The sequence below is a fragment of the Zeugodacus cucurbitae genome, chromosome 3 (genome assembly GCF_028554725.1).
Source record: "Zeugodacus cucurbitae isolate PBARC_wt_2022May chromosome 3, idZeuCucr1.2, whole genome shotgun sequence".
Lineage (NCBI taxonomy): Eukaryota > Metazoa > Arthropoda > Insecta > Diptera > Tephritidae > Zeugodacus > Zeugodacus cucurbitae.
In genome coordinates this window covers 76,090,610-76,113,660 of record NC_071668.1, presented here as the reverse complement: position 1 = coordinate 76,113,660, position 23,051 = coordinate 76,090,610, and the positions used below count along the sequence as shown (strand labels likewise).

The 23,051-nt window shown below is 34.6% G+C and overlaps 5 protein-coding genes across 6 annotated transcripts in view; 3 read left to right on the top strand and 2 right to left on the bottom strand.

Moving 5' to 3' along the window:
- Positions 1–10,686, top strand: part of LOC105212087 (transmembrane protein 65) — a 39,141-nt gene extending 28,455 nt beyond the window's left edge. The window contains exons 2-6 of one of the 2 annotated variants that reach the window (XM_011183855.3): positions 9,448–9,573; positions 9,791–9,832; positions 9,899–9,966; positions 10,209–10,412; positions 10,499–10,686. In XM_011183855.3, coding sequence (XP_011182157.1) covers positions 9,448–9,573; positions 9,791–9,832; positions 9,899–9,966; positions 10,209–10,412; positions 10,499–10,603 — 545 coding nt within the window. In that variant the 3' untranslated portion in view covers positions 10,604–10,686. The remainder of the gene's footprint in view (positions 1–9,447; positions 9,574–9,790; positions 9,833–9,898; positions 9,967–10,208; positions 10,413–10,498) is intronic. The other variant, XM_011183856.3, reaches the window with a different exon arrangement.
- Positions 10,687–13,261: 2,575 nt separating this feature from the next.
- On the bottom strand, positions 13,262–16,479 carry LOC105212086 (uncharacterized). The gene is made up of 3 exons (XM_011183854.3): positions 15,355–16,479; positions 13,799–15,288; positions 13,262–13,738 (listed from the first exon to the last, which is right to left on the bottom strand). Exons 1-3 carry the CDS (start codon positions 16,115–16,117, stop codon positions 13,568–13,570), a joined length of 2,424 nt encoding a protein of 807 aa, XP_011182156.2. The 5' UTR covers positions 16,118–16,479; the 3' UTR covers positions 13,262–13,567.
- An 87-nt stretch (positions 16,480–16,566) lies between these two features.
- LOC105212085 (protein CNPPD1) lies at positions 16,567–19,495 on the top strand. The gene is made up of 4 exons (XM_011183852.3): positions 16,567–16,712; positions 16,772–17,065; positions 17,707–17,829; positions 17,896–19,495. The coding sequence occupies exons 1-4, from the start codon at positions 16,638–16,640 to the stop codon at positions 18,793–18,795; spliced, it is 1,392 nt and encodes a 463-aa protein (XP_011182154.2). The 5' UTR covers positions 16,567–16,637; the 3' UTR covers positions 18,796–19,495.
- A 978-nt stretch (positions 19,496–20,473) lies between these two features.
- Positions 20,474–22,090, top strand: LOC105212083 (tRNA (adenine(58)-N(1))-methyltransferase non-catalytic subunit TRM6). Its single transcript, XM_011183850.3, has 2 exons — positions 20,474–21,533; positions 21,605–22,090. Exons 1-2 carry the CDS (start codon positions 20,591–20,593, stop codon positions 22,021–22,023), a joined length of 1,362 nt encoding a protein of 453 aa, XP_011182152.2. The 5' UTR covers positions 20,474–20,590; the 3' UTR covers positions 22,024–22,090.
- On the bottom strand, positions 22,020–22,771 carry Trmt6_1 (cytochrome c oxidase subunit 5B, mitochondrial). Its single transcript, XM_011183851.3, has 3 exons — positions 22,523–22,771; positions 22,287–22,463; positions 22,020–22,215 (listed from the first exon to the last, which is right to left on the bottom strand). The coding sequence occupies exons 1-3, from the start codon at positions 22,626–22,628 to the stop codon at positions 22,112–22,114; spliced, it is 387 nt and encodes a 128-aa protein (XP_011182153.2). The 5' UTR covers positions 22,629–22,771; the 3' UTR covers positions 22,020–22,111.
- Positions 22,772–23,051: the final 280 nt, after the last annotated feature.

Genomic DNA, 23,051 nt, shown 5'->3' with positions numbered 1-23,051 from the left:
ATAACAATCTAGCCTAATGAAAACAAATTACCGCAAGCCAACCAAGCAAAGTGAAAATGCGATTATCATTGAGATTAGCGAAACAACAGTCAACTGCACACTCCTCCTCCCTCGATACGCAGGATAAATAATGCTTTATTATCACTTTGCTGTTTTATACCGTTATTGCCCCACACTAAAGTGCTAAACTGCGGCAGAAGTGTGTTTCTTAGCCAAATCAGCAACTTTTATGCGCACATTTGTGGCTCCTGAGGGTGTGTGTGTGGCTGATCTATGCTGTTGTTGTTGTTGTCGCAAAGTTTTCTCTCACACGTGAACTTTTTCAAGCGCTCATACGCAGCACGTTACTGCAATCAGTCGTAATCCAAATTACCTAATAATTCGCGTAGCGCCACGTAAACACACTCAAACTGGCGAGCTGGCGAGTAAAAGTTGTGTGCGAAATAAAGTTGCGTATACGCCACGGTGCGTTTGCATTTACGGCACCACAAAATGGAGGCATTACGAGAACGTGCGTGTGTTGTGGAGCGCACTTGTTTATTGTCGTGTGGAAGTGTGTAAGGAGTAATAAGGTAAAACAGTGATTTTTTGTTTCCAGGTGAAGCGTGACCTCAAGACCTCAAGCGCCTTTTTAAGCGAAATTTTTACTATTATTGTATTTAACAACGCAAGGTTTTTGCTTTTAGTGCCTCAAATATTTATTTTTGAAATTGTCTGTGTGTGCTCCACGGGATCAGCGACAATAACACAATCACATGTATTATACCAACAAACGAAATTTATTGTTTTTCAGCGTGTCGATTGTCATTTCCGTCGTTCACGCACGCGTTCTTCGTTAGCCTGCGGCCATTTAATAGCCATTTCGCGCGCAAATATCATCCATGGTAGGTGTGCACAGAGATTCATGCGTAACGATAAAATGCGCTTATTTATTGTCAGTTGGCAATATATTTTGTTTATGCTAATGATTGTTTCGTAATTTCAATTTAATTATCTGCAGGCAATAAATTTTAACGCTCTCACACTAAAAGTTCAATATTTATTTGCGTTCGATTGTGTCAATTATGTCTATTGGTTTTGTGGAAATCGAACAGATATCTGTTTGGTGGCATATTAAGAGAGCTCGAATTCATATGTTATAGCCTTTTCACACAGCCAAATTAATTGATCAATTAAAATTTTGATTGAGAAACCAACTTTTACCTTTCACACTGGCGGCTACTCGATAACCGATCAGCTATTATAAATTTCTTTATAATATAGTTGGTAAGTTTCATCAGCTGTTGCTATTTTTAGCAGCGACATCTACCGTCGTGCAGCGTGAACAACAACTAGCAGACAAATAACGTGTCGCAGAGTTGCAATTCATTTTCAAGTCGATTAAAATTCAATTAAAAATTAATGTAGATTTTTATTTTGTATGGTAAATCGATCTCAATCAGCGTTTTAATCGAGCAGAGGTCGGTTAATTGATCAATTAGCTCCTGTGTGAAAAGACTTGTACTCTCCTTGCTTAAAGTTATTTAAATTACGCAATTGTCAACTACTTTTCACCTTTTTTTGTATTTACTTTGAAATCTGAGAAAAACGTGATTTTGTGTTTCTTCACTCTTTAAGAAACTTTATTTTCTTTACGTGTCGCTTTGTTCTTATATTCTTCTTTCTTTGTTGACACTGTTCTCAATCAATCGCCCGGCATCCACTGAATGCCTTTGCTTCCTCTTCTACCTTCTATTTCACTGTATTTTGAGTACCTTCTTGATTTAATTACCCTGTCACTCTTTTAACTTGCCAATAATAAATATTTGTCAACTCCACAAGATTTGCACATAATTTAATTTATTTAAAGTTAACGAATACTAATGGACTTGTGAAACAGTTGGCGGACTACACATTTAACAGTTTTGAAAATCAGCAAAATGTTAATATGTCCTAATAGTGTTATTTCTGGAAAATATAAAGGTTAGGTTTGGGCCAATCGGCCCCACATAGACTTGTTATGATCCTTAGCGATACCAGATACGATCACAGCGCTTGACGCGAATTTTAAGAGATTATAAGGTCTCACTGACGATATATCCTTCAACCTATAGTCTGATATAAACGTTATAAAATCAAAAATATATAAAAATTCTTAAATAAAATATTTATAATAAACTAGCAGACCCGGCCACACGTTTTTGTGGCTAAGGTATACATTAAATTAGTAAATCTTTCAATGCAGAGAAAAAATTCTTACGCATAAAGACGAAAACGTTATAGCCGAAAAATTTTAAAATGATTGATAGACATTATTGTAGATCCGTGTTAAGCGTAAATCATCATAATTTGTAAAACTTTGATTTTTTTAATCGTATATTGGAGAAAGTAACAAATGACCAAATTTCATAGTTGGCTTTATCTTGGCTTTGGTGACGATATTGATTATCTTCTTCACAGCCAGTCTTGTTCTTTTGCAATGTTTGATGTTGATTTATGTTACGCAGTATGATGACAACTCACACTACTTTTAATTGCAAGTGCGTGGGGATAGTCCTGCAATTTAAAATAGTCTGTGGGATAATTGACTACGTCATCCTGGTTTATAGCTGTGTCAACTCTCCTTTAACGAAATTCTAAATTGTTGCATTAAGATCAAAGAAATCCTTGCCTTTTTACCACCAATATAGGTCATCCAATCAGCCATTTATATTTATTATATTATGGTTTCATGTCAGGAAAAACATGATGAATAAGCTCCTCTTTCGAGGCCATGAAGTGACAGAAACCCGTTAAAAATGTTATTAATCCATCGAGATGTCAACTGCATCGCTACCATTTTCAACTATTTCTACAATCGCAGTATGATATTGTTGGAAAAACACTCGTATGTTATTTGTTAATTGGCGATTCTTTATGTGTCGCCACAAATTAGATGATTTTAGGAATGTGATTAGTTCGTCAGCAACAGTTGATCCAGGAATAGTCTGGCGAAAATCACCTGCCAACAGAATCATGGCTTCACCAAAAATATTTTCGTTGTCGCGTAAATCTTTTAAAGTCCTGTGCAGTACCCCAGCGGCTTGAATATCTTGAAAATATTCTTTATAGCTCTTTTTTGTTTGGCGATTTTGCAGACTGGTGTTTCGTTGATTTGCAATTTAGGAGTAATTTCTAGACCGAATTGCCGTTTGTCTGCCTACTAACAGGTGCCAAGTTGCCCCTATTCCCATTATAACTGGGCGTTGAAAATGAGTGAAATCGGTTCAGGAATTACCTCAACCCTCATGTACTATATATGCTGATTTTCGTTATTCTATTGGACTTTATTTCAAATTGTGTGTAATAAAATTACATCAATAAATTGCAAGAGTATAAAATGTTCGGTTGCCTTTCCCTACTTGTTACAAATTGTTTTGGGCTATCAACACAGCCTTATACAATTGAACAATGATAAAAATATTTGAACAAAGCAACAATGACAACTTTCAAAATATTATTATTTTTGGTTGTGTATTTTTTTTTTAATTTTGTTGTCAATTCAAATAAAATCATCTTCTTGTTATCTTCCTCACAATTTTTCGATATACATATACTTACTTTCTAATCCTTCCCTGGCCTTCCATAAATATTTCAAAACTAAAATTGGCCAGATCGGTTTGGCCCTTCTCGACTTTTTTCGAGACTAACGACACAAATTCTTTGTATGGGAGATTAGAAAATTGTGGATTTAAGACTTTTTCAGACAATTTTTCTAATTTTTCTCTCCGTAACAATCATCCCGGTACCTCTAAAAATATTCTAAACAAAGAATTTGCGAAATCGGTTCAGCGGTTCTCGAGTTATGCGCTTAGCAACACATTTTGCGATTCATTTTTATATTATAGAGATAATTATGTTATATTCTAATATATGAAATTGTAGTTGTTCTAAATGCAGTAGGAATTGGAATTGTAAAGGAAAAATAGATAAAATCATAACCCAAAGTTATGTGACTTGGCTAAACATATGCCTAAATGTAGGCAACATTTTATGTTATTTTAAAATTTCACATACAAAAAATTAACGATAGTATATTTGGGCTGCTGTTAATAAATATTCATGCCCAGATAGAGAGTAAAATGAATATATAATTAAAGGAAAATATTAAATTAAGGGAAAATACATTCAATCATTAACGCCTTGATGTAGGCAACATTTTAGACAGATTTTGAAATTTTTACGTACAAACAAATTAAATATTTTACTTTTTGGCGCCAAAAATTAAATAAATATTAAGCTTCAATAAAAAATTAAATCGAAAATGTTATAATATTATATAAAAATACCATTAGAAGACGTGGAAGTTCCTCAAATTACAACACTTATTAAGAATTTAAGTTCGAAAATCAAATCTTAAATTTCTTAAATCATATTCAGTGAATTCGCTTTAAGTTTCTTTTATGTACTTTGAACTCATTGACCTTGTTTAAAGTGCCAGTGCACTCAAGCGTGTCTGCTATGCTGCAGGCTTTTTATATTCGCATAAATATGGAAGAGTATGTGCCAACTAGAGATGCCTGCATGCATTCATAATGTGTAGACTGTTCATATGTCTACTCGTACATGAAGCAGACTTGTACATTAGGGTGGTGCGCTTTATTAGTGACTTCATATGTAAACTTGAGAGCTCACTGCATTAGAAGGATTGAGGAAAATTCTGAGACAAAATTAGGAAAGAAGTCAAGAACAAAGATTATTCACAGACAAAGTAGATCTCAGATTATCTGTTTGGAACTTCCATAATTACCTTATCTCAAATGAGGTAGGTAGGTAAGAGTGCAGCTTTTTTTGGGCTCAATTAGTACTAGCTGCGCCATTTTGATGCACTAATCATAACCTTTATATTACTGCTATCTCAAATGAGACCTGCATATTTCTAGTCTAGTTAGAGCCTTAATTACTCGCTATTATGCAACTGACTGCGTAAAAGCCTTTCATATTCTATTAATGAACTCTCAACTTCTATTCTAGCACTTTACAACAGCAGGCGAGTGCATCCTCCATAGAGTAAATGTGATCACAACACGCGCAGCAATTTTTCTTTTTTTCGCTGCATCATAAGCGCCAACTTGTCATGTGTGAAATCACATTATTTTTTTCCTTTCCTTTCATTTCATTCCCACATTGCGCTGCCAGTTAATTACATTTGTGCGCTGACTCGACATATCTCTTTTGCCACTTTGCCGCCATTTTCCCAGCGCACGCCATTGTGCTTCACGCCACAGCGCAGCTTTTCGCCACTAAAGCCAACGCGCCAAAATCGCGTTTCATTGAATGTTTTCATGTGCAATTATGAGATGGTGGCAACAAATTATGAGCGAGTCCTTTTGACTCCGCTTAGAGCAGGGCACGCACTCGACGCCAAATATGCGCTTTGCTATTTTACAGTTTAGCGCGCTAAGTGCCACCAAAGTCAAGCCTGGTCACGAAATAACATGCCACTGCGGCTGGCGGTTAATCGGTGCTGAAATTAATCAAGCACACAAATGGGAATGACAGTGGGGCCAGGGAGCGCAGGTGGTGAGGGGAAGATGTGGGTGAGTAAGTGTGTTTCATAACACTTTCACATACTTATATGTATTGAAGAGTGATTAGTTCGACTGTAGTGGAAATCGAACGTGTCCTTCGTTGCTGTTTTGTGGGGAACGCTCTCTTCAGCTCAAAGTACACTGGCATCGTATTTCGTCATGATTAATTGAAATTAGCATGAATCAAGAGATGACTTTTCCTCTCAAACACTTTCCTGTTTACAGAATATTCTACTTGTATTTGTGGCGTCTGAGAATCTTCTCATTTAGAGGTTATGAATCCTTCCTTTCTCTGAACTCTTATTAACTCGGGAGCTCTTTGCTTTTACTGTATTGTATTAAAATTGATATTCTGCTGGGCTGAAGGCTGAAGACAGCTACAATTCCGAAAGCCACTTATATCAACTGAAAATTCAAATCTCCAAAATGTTCACTTTCCAAGCCTTCGAAGTCCTCACTACACTTCTAACAACCTATTACCTCAGCGAATGAATCCTTTTCATAGTTAATCTCCATCTTTTGTGATCATTTCCATTTGCTGTAGCTGGGCAATATCCATAAATTCTTGCTTTAATATTTATGTAAACCTCAAATTAAATTGTCATAATCAAATCTTTGAGGAGATAGCTTCTTACAGCCACCTTTTTTTATTTCACGCACTCCAACGTCCGCTATCTTTGTCGCTTTTCATTTTCGGCCGCACATTATGTCCCCACCGCACTCCAACCCTTGTCGCCACCTTTACCACCGTGTTATTAATTATTTAAGCCGCCAACCCCTCATTTATTATTTCGCGCTGTTCACAACAATTAATTTCTACAACTGTCGCTTTATTTATTTATAATGTATGCAATGTAGCCATAAATATTTATTTATGTCGGTCAGAGGTTCATGAGCGAGGACACGGCACTTGGTGTTGTAATTAATGCTTGAAAAATAAAAATTTCAAGTTGAAGTACATAGAAGCAGCTCTGTAATGCTGTGCGCTTAACATTTTTCGTGTAACAAAATGAAGCGCGTCAAAGTAAAAACACAGCTGTGACACCACGGCGTATACGTGATATTCAAATAATTATCAGCTTTATAGCTTGTACTGTATATAAAACCCTTATTCACAGAAAAAACTCATAAAAAGCACAGCTACATCATTGCAGCGCTTCAAATGCAAATTTCTCTTAAGCTGACAGCTGTGCAATTTGTTGCGGAGACAGGCAGGCTACAGGAGCATTGTCTGCTTTTATTAAGTTATACGCGTATTAAATTTAGTGGCGCTCGAAAGCGTCATTTTGTCGCTGTAAAGCGCTGTTGCGGATTTTATTTTTGCTTGGCAGCTTTTGTGTTTGTCTATCCACCACATTTGTACTCCTTTTCGTTGACTTTATCATATAGTCGCGTGCTTCATCAGCAATTCATAAATATAGTTACTTGTCAAAGTATATAAGAACAGTTGGCAAGCATATTCTCTTATTAAATTTTGTCATTTAAATTTTCATGTTAAAACATAGTACTTAGAGATCCTATCATCAGCATAATACTGTATATTCATAATTTTCTAGTAAGTATAGTTTTCTTCGTGTAAGAAAAGTAATATTTCGGAATCCCGATATTAATATTTTAAAATCCCGAAATTTTTGAATTAAGAAAATGAGCAGAATCCTCTATATTAATCGTTTTCTAGTAACTATACTTTATTTTCCGAGTAAGAAATGTAACATTTCGTGATCCCGAAATTAATATTTCAAAATCCCGAAAATTCAGAATTAAAAAACAAGCCGAATGCTGTATATTAATCGTTTTCAAGCAATCGTATTGCATTTACCATATAGGAAACATGATATTTCGGAAACTCGATACTTATATTTCAAAATCCCGAAATGTGAAGTTTGAAAAGATAAGATAAAAAAAGATATATTAATCGGTTTCAAGTAAGCGTATTTAAGGCTTTGCTGCTTTCTGCTTTCGAAGCCGAAAAAAAGCGTTTCTTTAGCAATTTTTTTTTGAAAGGGAAGGAAATGATTGCGGTAAACGGAATTTTAAGACGATAGTGTACTATATTTAAGGATTAAAAAACAATATTTATTATTAAAAAATATTGAAATTTTTTCAAAGTTGTAAGTATTTTTCTGGAGCGCCTGGAGTCTGCACTTGTAAATCGGTGCCGGTGATGGAGGTCGTGCGATGCATCTGAAACAGTCGAACCAATTTTTTTTTTTTTTAATTATAAGTTTCTTTTCTTTTTGAACTAAAAAAATACCGAAAAAGTTATAAAATTCCAAATTTTTCGAAGTTTGAAAAAAAATCACTTTTTTAAGAAAAAAAAAATTGACTTTAAGTTGCAAAACAAGTAGTTTAAATAATACTTTTGTCCAAGTTTTTAGTTCAAATAGAAGATAATTTAATACTGAAGCTAGATCACTTTGGTTTTTTTCGATCGGACATATACTATTTTTGCTATCGCCGGCACCGTTTTCTAACACTTGTGAAAATGAAAACTCGAGAAAACGCGCTTTAAAGGTCTGCCTGAGCATTCGCACCTGCTCGACGCTCGGCCACTAAAACTGCTCTAGCTTCGAAAATATGTCGAATTGGCCTCTAGAATTTTAAAGACATATTCTTGGATAGTTTTGGAAGAGATTTAAAACAAAACAAAAAAATCGATTTTTTGAAACCTGTAAAGCAGATGCCTTAATCGATTTTAAGTAAGCGTGTTTAATTTGAGGTCTAAAAACAGTAATATTTCGGGATCCCAATATTAATACAGTTGAACTTCCATAACTTGAACCCTTGAATTGACAATAGAAGTCAAATTTTATACAAATTATCTTCAACTTTGTGGATTATGGTGATTCAAGTTAGGGAAATTCAACTGTATTTCAAAAGCCCGAGATGTGGAGTTTAAAAAGATAAGCTGAATCCACCATATTAAGCGTTTTCTAGCATGTCTATTTCATTTTTCGTGTAAAAAACGTAATCCTACCACATACAAAATTTAAGCTTTCAAAATCCCGAAATTTCTAGATGAAAAAATAGGTTGAATTCGCTATAAGAATCGTTTCCAAACAATATATAATTCTCCGTGTAAGAAAAGTAATACTTCGGGAATTGACAATTTATATTTGAGAAATTTCGGGATTTAAAATACAGTTTGACTTCCCTAATGTAATTTGTATGAAATTTGACTTCTGTTGGCAATTCAAGAGTTAGAGTTATAGAGAACTTCGAGTTCGAGTTATGGAAGTTCAACTGTACATATGTACCATCACAAAAGTACGATAATTTTGCCTTGGTCTTTTACATTTAGATAACTTTTTTTAATAGTATTTAGAAGTATTATACAATACTTGATTTGAATTAAACTATTTATTAACCCACAAAAAATACGAATTTTAAGGCAACCTCAGTTCGAGAAAGCTTAACCTTCTTTGGTTGCTACCATTTATAACCGTTATTTTCTACTTAACAATACTTATATAATTTTTAAATATTTAGAAGTATTATTTTCAGCATATAAAAGCTTTTAGCAACTAATTATTTTCATACATTTATGCATTTTCCTCCTACAAATACAATGTTTCGCTTATTTATGATTTCAATTTATTTTAATTAATTTTATTTTTCCTCCCTTTCATCAACTTTTATGAATATGGACACCTTTGTGCACAAACAAATACAAACACAATATGCACATTATTTTAATAATGACAACGACAACATCGACCAAAACAACAACAACACCAACAACAAACACGATTTGCGTATGCTGCTGCCGTTGATGACAACTCTGATGGCAATACAATAACGACAACACAAATGAAATAATTTAATTAAACTTCAAAATGAACGCAACAACAACAACACACGCACGCTTCTCACCCTTGCACACACACGCACAACACAGGCAAACTGGCAGCAACACAATGGCGCACACGCTTCGGCCGCCTTTCGCAGGTGCCACGATTGGGCGAAGTTGATCCGACCGGAACATTTTGTGCCTTTCCCGAGAACTGGCTCAAACAAAAAGCGGGTAAAGAAAATCACAAAAGAAAACTAATCATCTACACATTAAGTCAGGCCACTAACACACTCTTTCGTTTGAAATTTGATATTTTGGCAAATTTTTCACTTTTGGTTAAATTTGAAATATTTTCTCGAAAATTTTCGCGTTTTGATGCATGGAAATTCAAACTTATTCATTAATAAAAATCTTAATTTTTTTATTTGACTTTATTTAAATATTTTAGCGGCCAAGACTCCCCCACCCACAATGTCGGATCTGCGGCGAAGTGAGTATTTGTTGTTTTGACATTTTTGTTTTTGAAAATGCGCTAATATTTCAATTTCTTTTGCAGTTTGCGTAGTGAACGCAGTGCCATTCATCGCTTTTGGTTTTCTGGACAATTTCGTCATGATAGTTGCGGTAATTATGCTTTACTTTATAATTTAATATATTTTTTTTCACAACTCAAAAATTTTTCGAAAATTTGCAAACACTTTTTTCATAAATTTTAATTTATTTATTTTTTAAATTATTAATTTAATTATTAATTTTTTTTTAATTTTTAAGACAACAATGTTGCTTTTTGTTGTCCAACACACATTCTCTTATATTTTCCTCCACTCAATAACTAATAATTTCCTTTACATTCTCTCAATTCACAGGGCGACTCAATCGAAAGCATTTTTGGCGCCTTCATGTGCATCTCAACAATGGCTGCCGCTGGTCTCGGCAACACTGTGAGCGATATACTCGGCATCGGTTCGGCGTACTATGTGGAACGTGGTTGCGAAATGATGGGCTTCCGTTTGCCCGACTTGACGCCAGTACAAATGGAAATGAAATCCAGTCGGCACTCAGCCAATTTGGTAAGTGATCTCGTCCACTTCCACAAGTCCCAAAAATTATATAAAAATCAAAATTTTTACTATAACTGTATATTTATACTTTTTAGGGTCGAATTGTTGGCATAACAATTGGTTGTCTGCTGGGCATGGTGCCACTGCTCTTCATAAAGAAGAAAGAACCAAGTGAAGCTGTCAAATCCGACAAATGTTAAGGCAACAATTCTTCGTTTCAATTTTTTTACAAAAATTTCCGTAACGAAATTATATTTAGTTTGAAGATGCCTATGTATATGTGCTATACTCTGCTAATTTTTGGCTATAAAAAGATTTTTTTTTTAATTTATAGGTTAGGTTTGATTTTAGTAATATGTGTAACTCAGCAAGTTGCATATGCGTATTTACGAAGACTTTTTACATATGTAGCAAGTACATATTGTACATTAATATAGTTAATTATATAATCAAAGGATAGTTCAATATTATTAAAAAAATGATTTTTTTTAGTTTTAATTATACATTTTACTTTAAAAATTGTATACTTTAATGTGTATATGTTTTAGGTGTATGATTTCTTACGACAATAATGTGCGTTTTACTTTTTTTAACTAAAATAATTTTTTTAACAATTTATGTTTTAAAATCTTTTAACGAAAATATATAAATGTAATTTTTACAAAATATTCAAGACTTGTGTTCTTTATTTTTATATACATTTTTTCATCTTTTTAATGCAGATTTGAATACAAAATTCTTTTTTTATTTTGTTTCTTTTTTTGAAAGTGAATATTTACTTAGAATAATATATTTTTCATGTTTTCCCCATATATTTATAATAATTATAGCCCACAAATATTCAAAACAGCTATCCGACACAATAAGCTTCGCTCAAAAACCCGAAAGTCGTTCGTGCCCAAATAATTATTTCTAAATTTATGAGATATCACGTTTATTTTAGAATACTTGTCTATTTTTTATGGAAATTTCTAAATTAAAAGTCCCAAAACTAACAAACACCGCCGCATATTTCAACTTACTCATTCAGCACTTCATTTGCCAATTAACTATTCAATCAAGTAACTATATGCCTTTCACTAATCACACGTGTACCTTCAACTTATGTATCGCTTTTTTAGAAAGAAAATTAACACTATTTGACATTGAAATTTGTATTAACTACTGAAAGTATTAACTAAATTGTTGTATATAGCCACAAAAAGTGCTTGAGCTTGGCTAAAAAATCAAATATTTGTAGGGAAAAGAATTATAGGACATTATAGTACGCTGCTAGAGCAAGTTATGATAAATAGAAATAAAAGTTGATGAAAAAGTAAAATTTAACTAACGAAAGTATTAGCTGTAAGCTTTTGAAATATTTTACTCAAGTATTATATGAGTTTGAACTAATTGACTTGAAGTAAAGTCTACTATACTTTTCTGTCTTCCAAAAAATTTTTTTTCCGTAGTAGAGCACAGTCTAATATAGGTTAAGGCAAGTTTTAATTAGCGGACTTTTAGTATTCAACACTATTGCTTTATTGAAGATGAGAAATATTCGGCTGTTGTCTAAGGGGCCATCTGTAAATTACGTCACACGACTTTTTAACCCTCCCCTCCTTGTTACAAGTTGTCACAGGTTATTCCATTTATTCTTACATTTATTGAATAATCTTTAATAAAATCAACATTTAGTTAAATATTAAAGTACAGAGACAACGAATGACTAGTCAAGAAATAATGGATACTTAATTATGCCGCTGCGTGATCGGCGTGGTACAGAGCAGCCAGTCCTGTAGCACCCAGGAGCGCAGCAGAGCGGGAAACGATATTGCCCTAAATTTTAAAATGCGATGTCACAAAGCTTTTGATGCCACCCCTGCCCCTTGTCACACAATGTCACTTCTGAATGATATCCTCCTCCCTTCAAGGTGTGACGTAATTTATGGATGGGCCCTAACAAAAAACTTTCGAAGTGGAAAATGTACTACTTTCTATCCAATTTTTCCAAATTATAATAGAATTCTAGATAAAAGAAAAATCAAGAAGATTTAAAAACTGCCAACTTTATATTAAAATGAATAAAATTCTTAAATATACATGCCTAAATCCTGCCCTAAAAATTGTATGTGGAGCTAATGTCAGCCCGTCCTTAATAGTAAAATTTCACGCGGTGCATATAAAGCAACTTTAAAAACAGCTATCAGCTTCATATGCGATATACACACACAAATATTGCATGTATGTCTTTATTTAATGATAATAATAAAATATTTTATAATAAAAATCTAGAATTGCTCAACAGCAGTATTATTCAAACGTAGCAAATCACCAAAAATCAAAATACTGTTGAATTTCCCCAACTCGAATCACCATAATACACAAAAAAAGTTTGAGTTATAGAGACTTCGAGTTATGAAAGGAAATTTGTATGAAATTTTACTTCTATTGCCAATTCAAGAGTTCGAGTTATGGAAGTTCAACTGTATTCAAAACTTAATCAACAGACACCAATCAATGTTGTTAGTACTCTAAAACAAAGCAATAGCCGAATACAAAATAATATAACAGTAAAAACGAATGTTACTTTAGTAGAAATATTGAATTGAGCTTTATAAATGGCAAGTATTATAATAAATTTAATATTAGTTTATGTGTATACAAGTAGGTAAATAGCAGAAATTAAAAAAAAAAAAAAGCTTAAATTTAGTAGTGAAAGTGTAGTTAAAAAATTCAAAAAATAAAATGTATGATTACAAAAAAAAAACAAATATTTTTTATTTCATTCATATTTTAAGAATTTTCGACAACAATATTGATAGGCATACCACTAAGGTGTATACTCAAATAAACCCAACCTAATTTATTACGAAAAGTAAAGAAAATAATTTTCCGTTTGTTTCTCAGTAAACAATTATATTTATTTTAAACATGCTTATACTTAAAAAATAAATATATTTTACGCATAATAACTATAGAATAAAAAATTTCGCATTAGCTTACAGCTCACATAATTATAATAATCTTATTAAAGTACACGGATTTATTTAAAGTTGAAATTAGCTATCAATAGGGTCTTTTTGATCCATTAGGAGTCTCAAAACTGCCCAAGTGACAACTTCCTACTAACCTAACCTAGCTTTCAATAGAACACCTAATGAATTACCACACTCCACTCACTATCAGCTGTACAACTTGTGAAAATCTTGACGTAATTTGGAATAAATATTTTTCAGCTGCTGCAGCTGCATGGCATGTGAAACGGTGTCGCTATCCTGACTTGCAGTGCTCTCATCCAATGAGGGCGCTTGCAGCAGTGCGTTTGTGCAGCGTGTTAAATCGCATTGTAGTTGCTGAAAAATAAAATATTTAAATATAAATATTTTCAAAATAACGGTTTCAAATTTATTTACGTTCAGCGTTTGTTGTCTGTCTTTAGCCGCCGCTTCATTGCACTTTTCTAATAACTCTGGCATGCTATTTAGCAAATGTAGTTTTAGATAACATAAAGCTACCGCATCCGCACTTTCCAAAATAATATAATTCCCTTCGGGCATGTGCGTAATTTTGATGGCTGTTGACATAAAATAGCACTCAAAGCTTTGTGCTTCCCTCTTTTGCACATGCAGGCACTTGGCAACAGCGCTGAAGGGACAAGTGGCGGGTAGATGCAGGGTATGTTTCAACATATGCGCTTCTTGTGGAGTGGACAACTCTTCCGTCGTTTTTATTTCTTTCTTCTGCTTTTGATTTAGGAAATTGGCTATTAATTTTTGTATATCATAGTTATTACAAATTGTCACACAACGCTTGTAGCTAGTGAAGAGCTCAGCATAAGTAGCGGCATTTATTTCCAAATCAATGGGCAATGACACTGCCACAAAATCGCTCTCCAAGCATACAAGCGTGTAAAGCTTTAACACGATTTCGGCTAACAATTGATTTTCAGTGCGTTTCAAGGGTATTACAATGCATAATTGCTGCTTAAGCAGCGTATTGGGTATATGCAGCATATAGCTGTCGCTACAGTCAACATCTATGTATAGGTGCCAAAGGCTGTCACCGTCATGCAAGACGTCGTTCCTGCTGATTTGCATATATATAAGCGCGACATAACTGTCATGATGTAGTTGGTAATTATTATTTGCATACATTACGATCACGTCTTGCTGCATTGCTGTAGGCAATTGTACACTGTAAACTAGTCTCGCTTTCGCCAGATACCGATATAGGTGACGATTTGAGGCCACACCCAGCAGCTGTTGCTTTACACACTCTTGCTCGACCGCCGCATGCATTTGCAACGGCATTTGTGTTAGTTCGTCGACTAATTCTGCACGTGCGAGCAGACGCTTCAATCGCGCTGGTGTCAACTCGTAGAGTCTTTGGAAATTCTCATATTCCGTAGTTACTGCATCCGAAAAACTGGCGCACAAATCGGATCTACTGGCGCTGGCTGTTCTTTCAAATGAAATTTTATAAAAGATATTATTGCAACTTAGACAAATCAACTGACGCTGAGTCTCTACCCAAGTGCATGCCACCATGCCAGGTATGACTTTATAGTGCTCTTGCACACGACAACTATCCGTTTGCTCATCATAACTGAAATGCAGTTGAGCCACCTGTTCTTCGTCTGTAAAGTAAAAACAGCGTGTGCTGGCTGCATACACTTGGTGCCTATATTGGGAACCAGTGTAATGTTGGATGCGTCGTAAGCCACAGATCAACTGCGAGTAATACCAGATATCAATGGTACCACATTGCAGAAAAATCAGACAGCGTCGCTCAGCACAGTCTAATTGTACAGAGTCAACATTTGTAGCGTACGTACAGAGCAGTTGTATGTGATAATCACCACTTGTGTTATTGTCATTATCAACAGCGTTGCGTTCATTTGTGGCTAAAAGCAAAATACAACGTTATCATTCAAAATAATCTACTTTTCACAAAACTTCATACCAAGTACCTGCAATCAATGCAAATACGTTACTGGATACCGTAAATATGTGCAGCCATTGTCCAACTTCTAGCTCTACTTCTGCCATAAGTAAACAATGGAGGAAATTCAAATTATCCGCCGTAACTTGTTGCGTTACTAATGTATAACGCTCATCTTCCCACGCACAGTTGAAAAGATTGGTATCATCAAATGTCACGTCACAACGCAGCAATAATGCAGGTGCATTGCGTCCTATGTCCGGAACATCTTGATACATCTCTAACATGAGCGCCTTCTCTGCCGCTACGTAGCGTATGCAACTGAATCCTATTGGTGGCGCCAAAGCCATACATCGTACACCACCGCCGGCATCATTGAGCCAGTCAACTGCATGCATGGATTTAACTGAACTGAAATAGTACACATTGCCACTTCGCATAAGCAGCAAAGCGTTCATTTCAAGTATGAACATATCGTTAACAATTTCTCCATTTGGCATTGGCAAACGTACTTTGGTCAAACTGATTTTTTTAGAGCGCTTTGAACGTTTAAACACGAAATTCAACAGGTATTCTTCATTCCACGTTACAAACACTGTTTTCCCAGCATCGGTGCCATGATTTGTTAAGCCGAGCGGGTGGAAGAGTGTGTCATCATCAATGGACCAAAGCAGTTTTTCAAATTCTTTATCTTCATTCTCCTCAGCAACATCTTCACACTCTTCATCTACATCCATTGGTTCGACAGAATCCAAGGCAGAAGTGTCTGTTCGTGCTTTAAATCCACTCATAATTTAAACAATTTTTTAATATTTTCTATAGATTTTGAAATCACACATTTGTTTACTTATTTTCGCGGTAAACAGAAATATGTCAAAATTACTAATGGCTCCACTAACAACAACCACCACTAAACGTTGAAAAAGAACTACATATTTTAATAATTGAAACACTTCGATGTATGGAAGCAAGTTCCAGTACTAAAATGTTCCAGACAGTAAATGAAGATGTTTTTTATGCCCATTCCATGTATTTTAATATTTCTAATATCAATTAATAAAGTGAAATTTAGAAATTTCAAAAATGTAGTTCAAACAACCATATCAACTGTTGTGCAACCCTGGTACAACTGTCAAATTTTGCAAGCCTTTCCGAACTATTCCGACGAAGTAAACGCATGCGAAACGAAATCTGTCATTCTTATTAACCATTCACAATCGTGTAGAATTTACCACACGCACAAATTTTTAGTGTAACACGGTATCAAAACAAATTACACGAGGAATAACATTATTCAACGTCGTAGTAAAAATGGCTTTTGGGCGTAGCGCCAGAAAGCGTAAAGACAATGGTGGCTCACGCTCCACTACTACAAAGGCGAGTCAGGTAAATTAAAGCAAAATAGCAACATGTGTTGGTAAATTCATAAATATTTGTGTTGGCAGGTGATGCCTCATGATGAATATATCGACCGTATAAGGAAATCGCTATACTTCGGTGACGATACACTTGTCGAGGAAATGGAAATGTCCCGTCCGCTCGCCGAATATGCTTCAGAATTATTTTCCGCACCTCATAAGGGGCACTCGCTAAAGCGTTTGAGTAATGTGGCTGCTGGCAGTGTACACGCTTCTCCATGTTCACTCATAATGGCTTTGATATATTTGGATCGTCTGAATGTTACTGATCCTATGTATGTACTGCGTATAACACCACAGGAGCTTTTTATTGTATCGATGGTAAGTACCTATATATAAGCATGTAAAGGGTTTGTGTAGTTTTTTGTTTATTTGTTTTTGTCTAATGGTGTGAGTCATTACGCAAGCCATGTTGACAACCTGTTGAGTAGAAGCAATGTTAGTGTTACTTTGTTGCGGTAACAACGCATTCCTAAACTTTTAGATTATTAGGACGTTTCTTTATATATATTTATCCCTTCAGGAGTATATTTATTAATAAACATAGTCATTTTTGTTTTGTTGGTTAGATGTTCTAAATCATATTCAAAATCTCCATATAACACTGCCAATTTTAAATTCACATTCTTCAACGACTTTCTTATCAAATTCGTATATTGAATGCGCTTATAAAGTTAAATTTATTCTTCTATGTTTATTTATTATACATCACCAGTGTGCATAATATAAACTGATAAACGCATTGGGAATATGCATATTTAAAATTATTTTTAGAAATTTGTTATCTGTTTTGATTTTTCAACACACTTTAAAATTTCAAATTGCACTTGTATTGGACTAGTAACATTTATGTATTACTTTATTAGATATATATATTATTGATGTTGGAATGTATTATGTATGTTTATCACAAATACAGAGTAAGTTAATAAGTATTATTGTTATATATTGATAATCTGCAGATGATATCCACAAAATTTTATGCTGGTCATGATGAGGAAATCTATATGAGTGATTGGGCTGAAGATGGGCACATGACTGAGAAAAGACTGAAGCAATTAGAATTGGAATTTCTGTGTGCTATAGTAAGTATTATTAATTGAACTATATACGAGAATTATTCATGGAAAAATATGCATTTTCACAAACAGGAATGGAATATTTACATATCGAATGAGGAATTTTTCAATAAATTGACAAGCATTGAGAAGCATCTAGCACGGCGTGAAGGCTTACAACGTGGTTGGCTTACCTACACTGAGCTGCGACAAATGCTACCATCATTTACACTGGTGAAATTCATACTAAATAATATTGCTGTAATGGCTATTAGTTATGCGGCAAGTGTTATAACCATAGCGGGTGCCTTCTTTGTGGCTAGCCAAATTCCTGGCACTTCACTATATCGTAAGCCTGTGTCTACGGTAGTGAGTGATAATGTTATAGTACAACAACCACCACCACCACCCATTGTTGATTATGCTACTACACAATTGAATGCTCAACAACGTCTAAGACGCACTAATAAAACGGAAATTACAACAACGTCAATAGATTTACAAGCAGCAGATTTAACTAGTGAAGAAATATTCAACGCTACATGCGCAGCACTGAATGTGGAAGAGGAACTTTTGAAGTTGGAGTGTCAATATAGAATGGAAGCACAACGTGAGGCTGTACGCCAACGCCAACATGAAATCGAGAGCGCTACACGACTGACATTGCCCGATGCAACGCAACACATTGTGAGTGGCAACAAGAAATCGAAGAATGCCTGGTACACGACACATTTTGGCAATTGGTTCGCACATAAAGAAGAATATGCGGATGGTAGATTTGGTATTTGGTTACAATCCCTAGAAGAATTACGTGCACCGCTACAAACCGACTACAACCCTGCTACACACGAACGGAATTTATATGAGAATGACTTTGCCGATGGAAAAGCCTGGAATGACGGCAACTATACGTCTGTGCTCTGGCAACTACTCAGTGGTACCGCACAAAAGTCCTTTGTGCGCTTGCCATTCGCTTGGTTTAAATTTATTTAGCTTATGCTGTTATACCTTGCAAATACGGAATTTAAAATGTGCGAGGCCGCATCAGCGAGAGTATATATGCACATATACTATATTTTTCCGTTTCTTTTAAAATAGTTACATTTCTGATAGATAGAAAAGCGAAATTTTTATATATATAATATTACAGAAATCGATTTTTGAATTAATTTGGTTTTTAATTATCATTTTATTATTATTAACATAATGTATAAAACTTTTCAATAATGAATTCACTTTTCCGTAGCTAAAAGAAATATAAATGTATATTTATAACGACGATCGTTTGTTATGTTGAACATACAAACGCTTTGTCATAACTAATCACTTTAACAATATATAAAATATTCATCCTTTGACCGTTTTATTACAACTTAATAAATTGAGTTCAGCAAGAAATAGCTTGGCTTTACACATTGAAAGCCTATTGAACTAAACCGAAATAAAAATTAATTGAAAAAAATCGAAAATGAAAAAATATTACTAAGGATTTCTTAGCTGAAGATTTATACTAATAAACACAATGTGAGACATAAAAATGTTCATATTTTTCTGCATATAAGATTGCACAAAGCTAAATATCTACTATAATATATTAAATTTTATGCTAAAGTAGCGTGAATTGCTTAGCAATCAACGATTCAAATGTTATTACAAGTCATGCATATATTTTAATAAAACAGCAGAAACACGATATTTGTTTATTTATTATTATATGAGTGTAAAACTCCAAACGTTTCGTTATATTATTGTAGAAACGCAGATTAGCCCTCAGCAACAGTGGTTAACCTCAAAATGCAAATTCATGCAATACAGGTTTATAAAACTTTGACTTTTAAATAATTTTATTGAAACCGAAAAATACTGCCTAAAGACTATTGAACTCTCTAATTGATGTTGATTTGATGAAATAGTTTTAAATTTATGCCAACATTCGCGAATATGAGCGTTGTGAGACAGCTAGCAGCAGCAGCCATTTTGAATTGTGATGTGATTGGCGTTGCAACCGTTTAGCCGGTTATAGCCGTTTGAATTAGATGGGGCGGTTTGAAGCGGTTTGAATTAGATGGGGGAAAAAAATTTGCCATTGCAGAATCGAATTCCTATTTTCTTTAAGGTTTTAAAAGAAAATTTACACTTTTTGCGCACATTACATTTAAGAAACTATTTAATATGTATATCAATTTTATAACATTTTCACTACATAATTTTTAAACTTTTCACTTCACAATATGAAATGCATATACAATTGGCTTCTCATTGCATTTCGTTTCACTCGTTTTCACGCGTTGAACGGAAATGCAATCACGATGCAATTATACTAAGAATAATGTGTACTTTGTACTTTAATTAAAAAATATGTAGCACTAACGCGGCGCAAATTAGAAAAGCTTCTTCATTTCTTAACCGACATACCGTAACTAAAGAATAGACGCTTACTTCCAGCTTTCGCTTCCTTCCGCCTGGAAATAAAAATGCCAGATTTTTCGTTTTCGATAATTTCGTTTAAATAATTCTGAGTTATATTGCTTATATTTTCTAAACATAAATAAATTATGTGCTGTAGTTCAACAATATATTGTTCTAAACTCAATTTGATTTTATATATTTAATTAAATCTGACAAATTATAATATATCTTTAAATACTCTGGTAACTAAACTTCACATTCACGTGTTGACACTTGAACGTTTTTTGACGTTCTGACCAGCAAGTGTTTATACCCGGTTTCTGTTTTTCGTGTGCCTCCAGAGTTTTTAATATTCAAAATACATATTTTTCGGAAAACCATGACGAAAACTGAGCTCAACGAAATGCCCAAAATTCAGCTGGGCGATTACATAGTAATTCAACGGCAAAAGTATACAAAATTGCAGAAATTCGGCAATTTGGATACCACATCCATGCTGGGTAAGGAGCAATTGGAATTACGCGGGCTTTTGGATCAACCGTACAGTGCCACCTTCAAAATGTGTCCAAAAGAGAGCACACCTTCCAAGCAGCGTGGCCAACGTAATATGCGTCTACATACGTTAGAGCTATGTAATGAATTGGAAATGCGTGACATACGTGATCGTTTGGGTATTTCAGCAAGTGGCGCCGATAATCGCGACATAATTGACGATGGTGATTCGCAAGCTTTGCGCCCACAGGATATCGAAGAACTGCGTGAACAACATAGTGAATCGACAAAAATTATTGAGAAAATTGTTGAGAATTCTAAAACATTTCACGCCAAGACAGAGTACTCGCAAGAAAAGTATTTGCGTAAAAAGGAGAAGAAATATTTTGAATTTGTACAAATACATCGACCCACGCTGCGCTTAATTACGGAGATTTTCTATCGACAAGATGCTGACAAAGTGATGGGCATGCGTTTGGACACACTCTCTCAACTTATCTCCTACTCTGGTGTGAGTGCGTTTGGCAACTATTTGATGTACGAAAGTGGCACAAATGGTTTGCTACCCGCTAGTTTTCTGAATTCAATGGGTGCTGGTACCGAGGCAACATTGGTACACATGCACCCCGGCAATGTGCCACAAAAGCAGGCAATGTTAGCGCTAAATTTGCCATATGAGCAATTGCAACGTTGCATCTCGGTCAATTTGTATTCCGTATTGCGTGAGTACTATCAAGGTGAAGTAACAGAACTTGCAGCAGCACCAGATACACCAATAGAAGAGATAGAGCCCAGCAGTAAAAAACAGAAATTGAACGATGGTGATGCGGGTTAGTAAATGCAATATCTTGAAATTACTTAATGAAAATACCAAATCTTTCTTTTCTTTTTTTTTGTGCAGCACCCACGTCTACATCTAATAGCGGTGAAAGTAATGGCGAAAGCAACGAATCGCCAGCGGTGTCACCATCCAATACTTCTGTGCAAGCACAGAAATGGCAAGTGGAGAACCGTCGTGCCTGTGAACTTATGCGTGCGAAATTCGATGGACTTGTGATTGTAGCCAAGGAGCATCCGAGCAACATAGTACAAGCCTTGCTGCCTTTTGTAAAATCCTCACGTCCAATTGTAGTGTACAGCCAAAGTAAGGAGCTACTGATGGATCTGCATGTCGAACTTAAAACCAGTTCGAATGCCACAAATCTGCATTTAACTTCAAATTGGTTACGCTATTATCAAATATTACCAAATCGCACGCATCCGGAAGTGAATATGAATGGTAACAGTGGTTACCTATTGACTGGTTATACTATAGGTTAACAGTTTTAGTTTATAATTATTATTATTTTACTTCAATTAAATACAATCATATGTGTGTAAAGACGTACTTTGTTGTTTATGCATTGCCTTAAACCGGCTTAACTTCCTTCAATTGGAAATAGAAGCCACACTCACAACGTTTTGGTGCACCTTTCTCAAGCCACATCCAGTTGACAAAGCGATTGCCCTTACCTAATCAGAAACGATGGTAAGACAATCAATTGCTTTTTCCACAATAAAAGTACATAGTTTTAATAACTCACAGGAACAGCCCACAATACGTCCATCGAATGCGGATGGTATCATTGTTGGCTGCTCCTTGGTGCCTGGACCGCGTTTCAAGACCGTATCGAGCAACCAAGGATCCTTATTACCAGACTTCCATTGTTCCAATTCACGTTTCTCTATGCCAGTGGCATGATCCATAGGATCGGCCATTTCTTTAGAAGAAATGATTACAATTAAATGTACAATTCAGAAAAAAATCGTTTTTACACACCGGCCAAACAAATTTTTGTACTTGAGATGCCTCGTATTGAATTGAGCAGAGTTTTAAAAGCAGTTTTCCGCAGTGCAAGTGAACAGTTGTTTGCTATTGAGGCCATTTCTTAGGCAGGAAATGTAAGTATTTGAGATTATTCCTACTTAACTTCAACTACAATCAAAGCTCCCAATTTTCGCTTTATACTCGTTACTCGTTGCGCTTTTCAATTTTAAATTATAATTTTTTTAATTAAATACTGAGCCTACTTGTGAACATAACTTTTTTCTACATTTAAAGTAAATTATTGCTTGGATATTGGTTGGTTTTTAACTAAAGAAGTTATTATTCAATTATGAATGAAATAATGCATTTATTCAACATATCCAAATACAATGCGATTGTGAACAATAGACTAGTGTAATAATTGTAGTTTATCGCAGTTATGCACTTTTCATATTTATGGCATTCAAGTTTATTTATGGCATCTTCTAAGAATTAGCAAAGAAAAGAACGAAAAAATATTGCGATATCCAAAATAGTACTG

What these genes read in the sequence shown, in the direction of transcription:
- LOC105212086 (XM_011183854.3), bottom strand. Translation starts at nt 16,117, where the DNA reads ATGAGTGGATTTAAAGCACGAACAGACACTTCTGCCTTGGATTCTGTC. An exon ending in CGTATTTGCATTGATTGCAG is followed by an intron (nt 15,289 to 15,354) that starts GTACTTGGTATG and finishes TTTTGCTTTTAG; the next exon opens with CCACAAATGAACGCAACGCT. An exon ending in ACAGACAACAAACGCTGAAC is followed by an intron (nt 13,739 to 13,798) that starts GTAAATAAATTT and finishes TTTATTTTTCAG; the next exon opens with CAACTACAATGCGATTTAAC.
- LOC105212085 (XM_011183852.3), top strand. Translation starts at nt 16,638, where the DNA reads ATGGCTTTTGGGCGTAGCGCCAGAAAGCGTAAAGACAATGGTGGCTCA. An exon ending in AGCTTTTTATTGTATCGATG is followed by an intron (nt 17,066 to 17,706) that starts GTAAGTACCTAT and finishes GATAATCTGCAG; the next exon opens with ATGATATCCACAAAATTTTA. An exon ending in TGGAATTTCTGTGTGCTATA is followed by an intron (nt 17,830 to 17,895) that starts GTAAGTATTATT and finishes TTTCACAAACAG; the next exon opens with GAATGGAATATTTACATATC.
- LOC105212083 (XM_011183850.3), top strand. Translation starts at nt 20,591, where the DNA reads ATGACGAAAACTGAGCTCAACGAAATGCCCAAAATTCAGCTGGGCGAT. An exon ending in ATTGAACGATGGTGATGCGG is followed by an intron (nt 21,534 to 21,604) that starts GTTAGTAAATGC and finishes TTTTTTGTGCAG; the next exon opens with CACCCACGTCTACATCTAAT.
- Trmt6_1 (XM_011183851.3), bottom strand. Translation starts at nt 22,628, where the DNA reads ATGGCCTCAATAGCAAACAACTGTTCACTTGCACTGCGGAAAACTGCT. An exon ending in TACAAAAATTTGTTTGGCCG is followed by an intron (nt 22,464 to 22,522) that starts GTGTGTAAAAAC and finishes TTTCTTCTAAAG; the next exon opens with AAATGGCCGATCCTATGGAT. An exon ending in ACGTATTGTGGGCTGTTCCT is followed by an intron (nt 22,216 to 22,286) that starts GTGAGTTATTAA and finishes GTTTCTGATTAG; the next exon opens with GTAAGGGCAATCGCTTTGTC.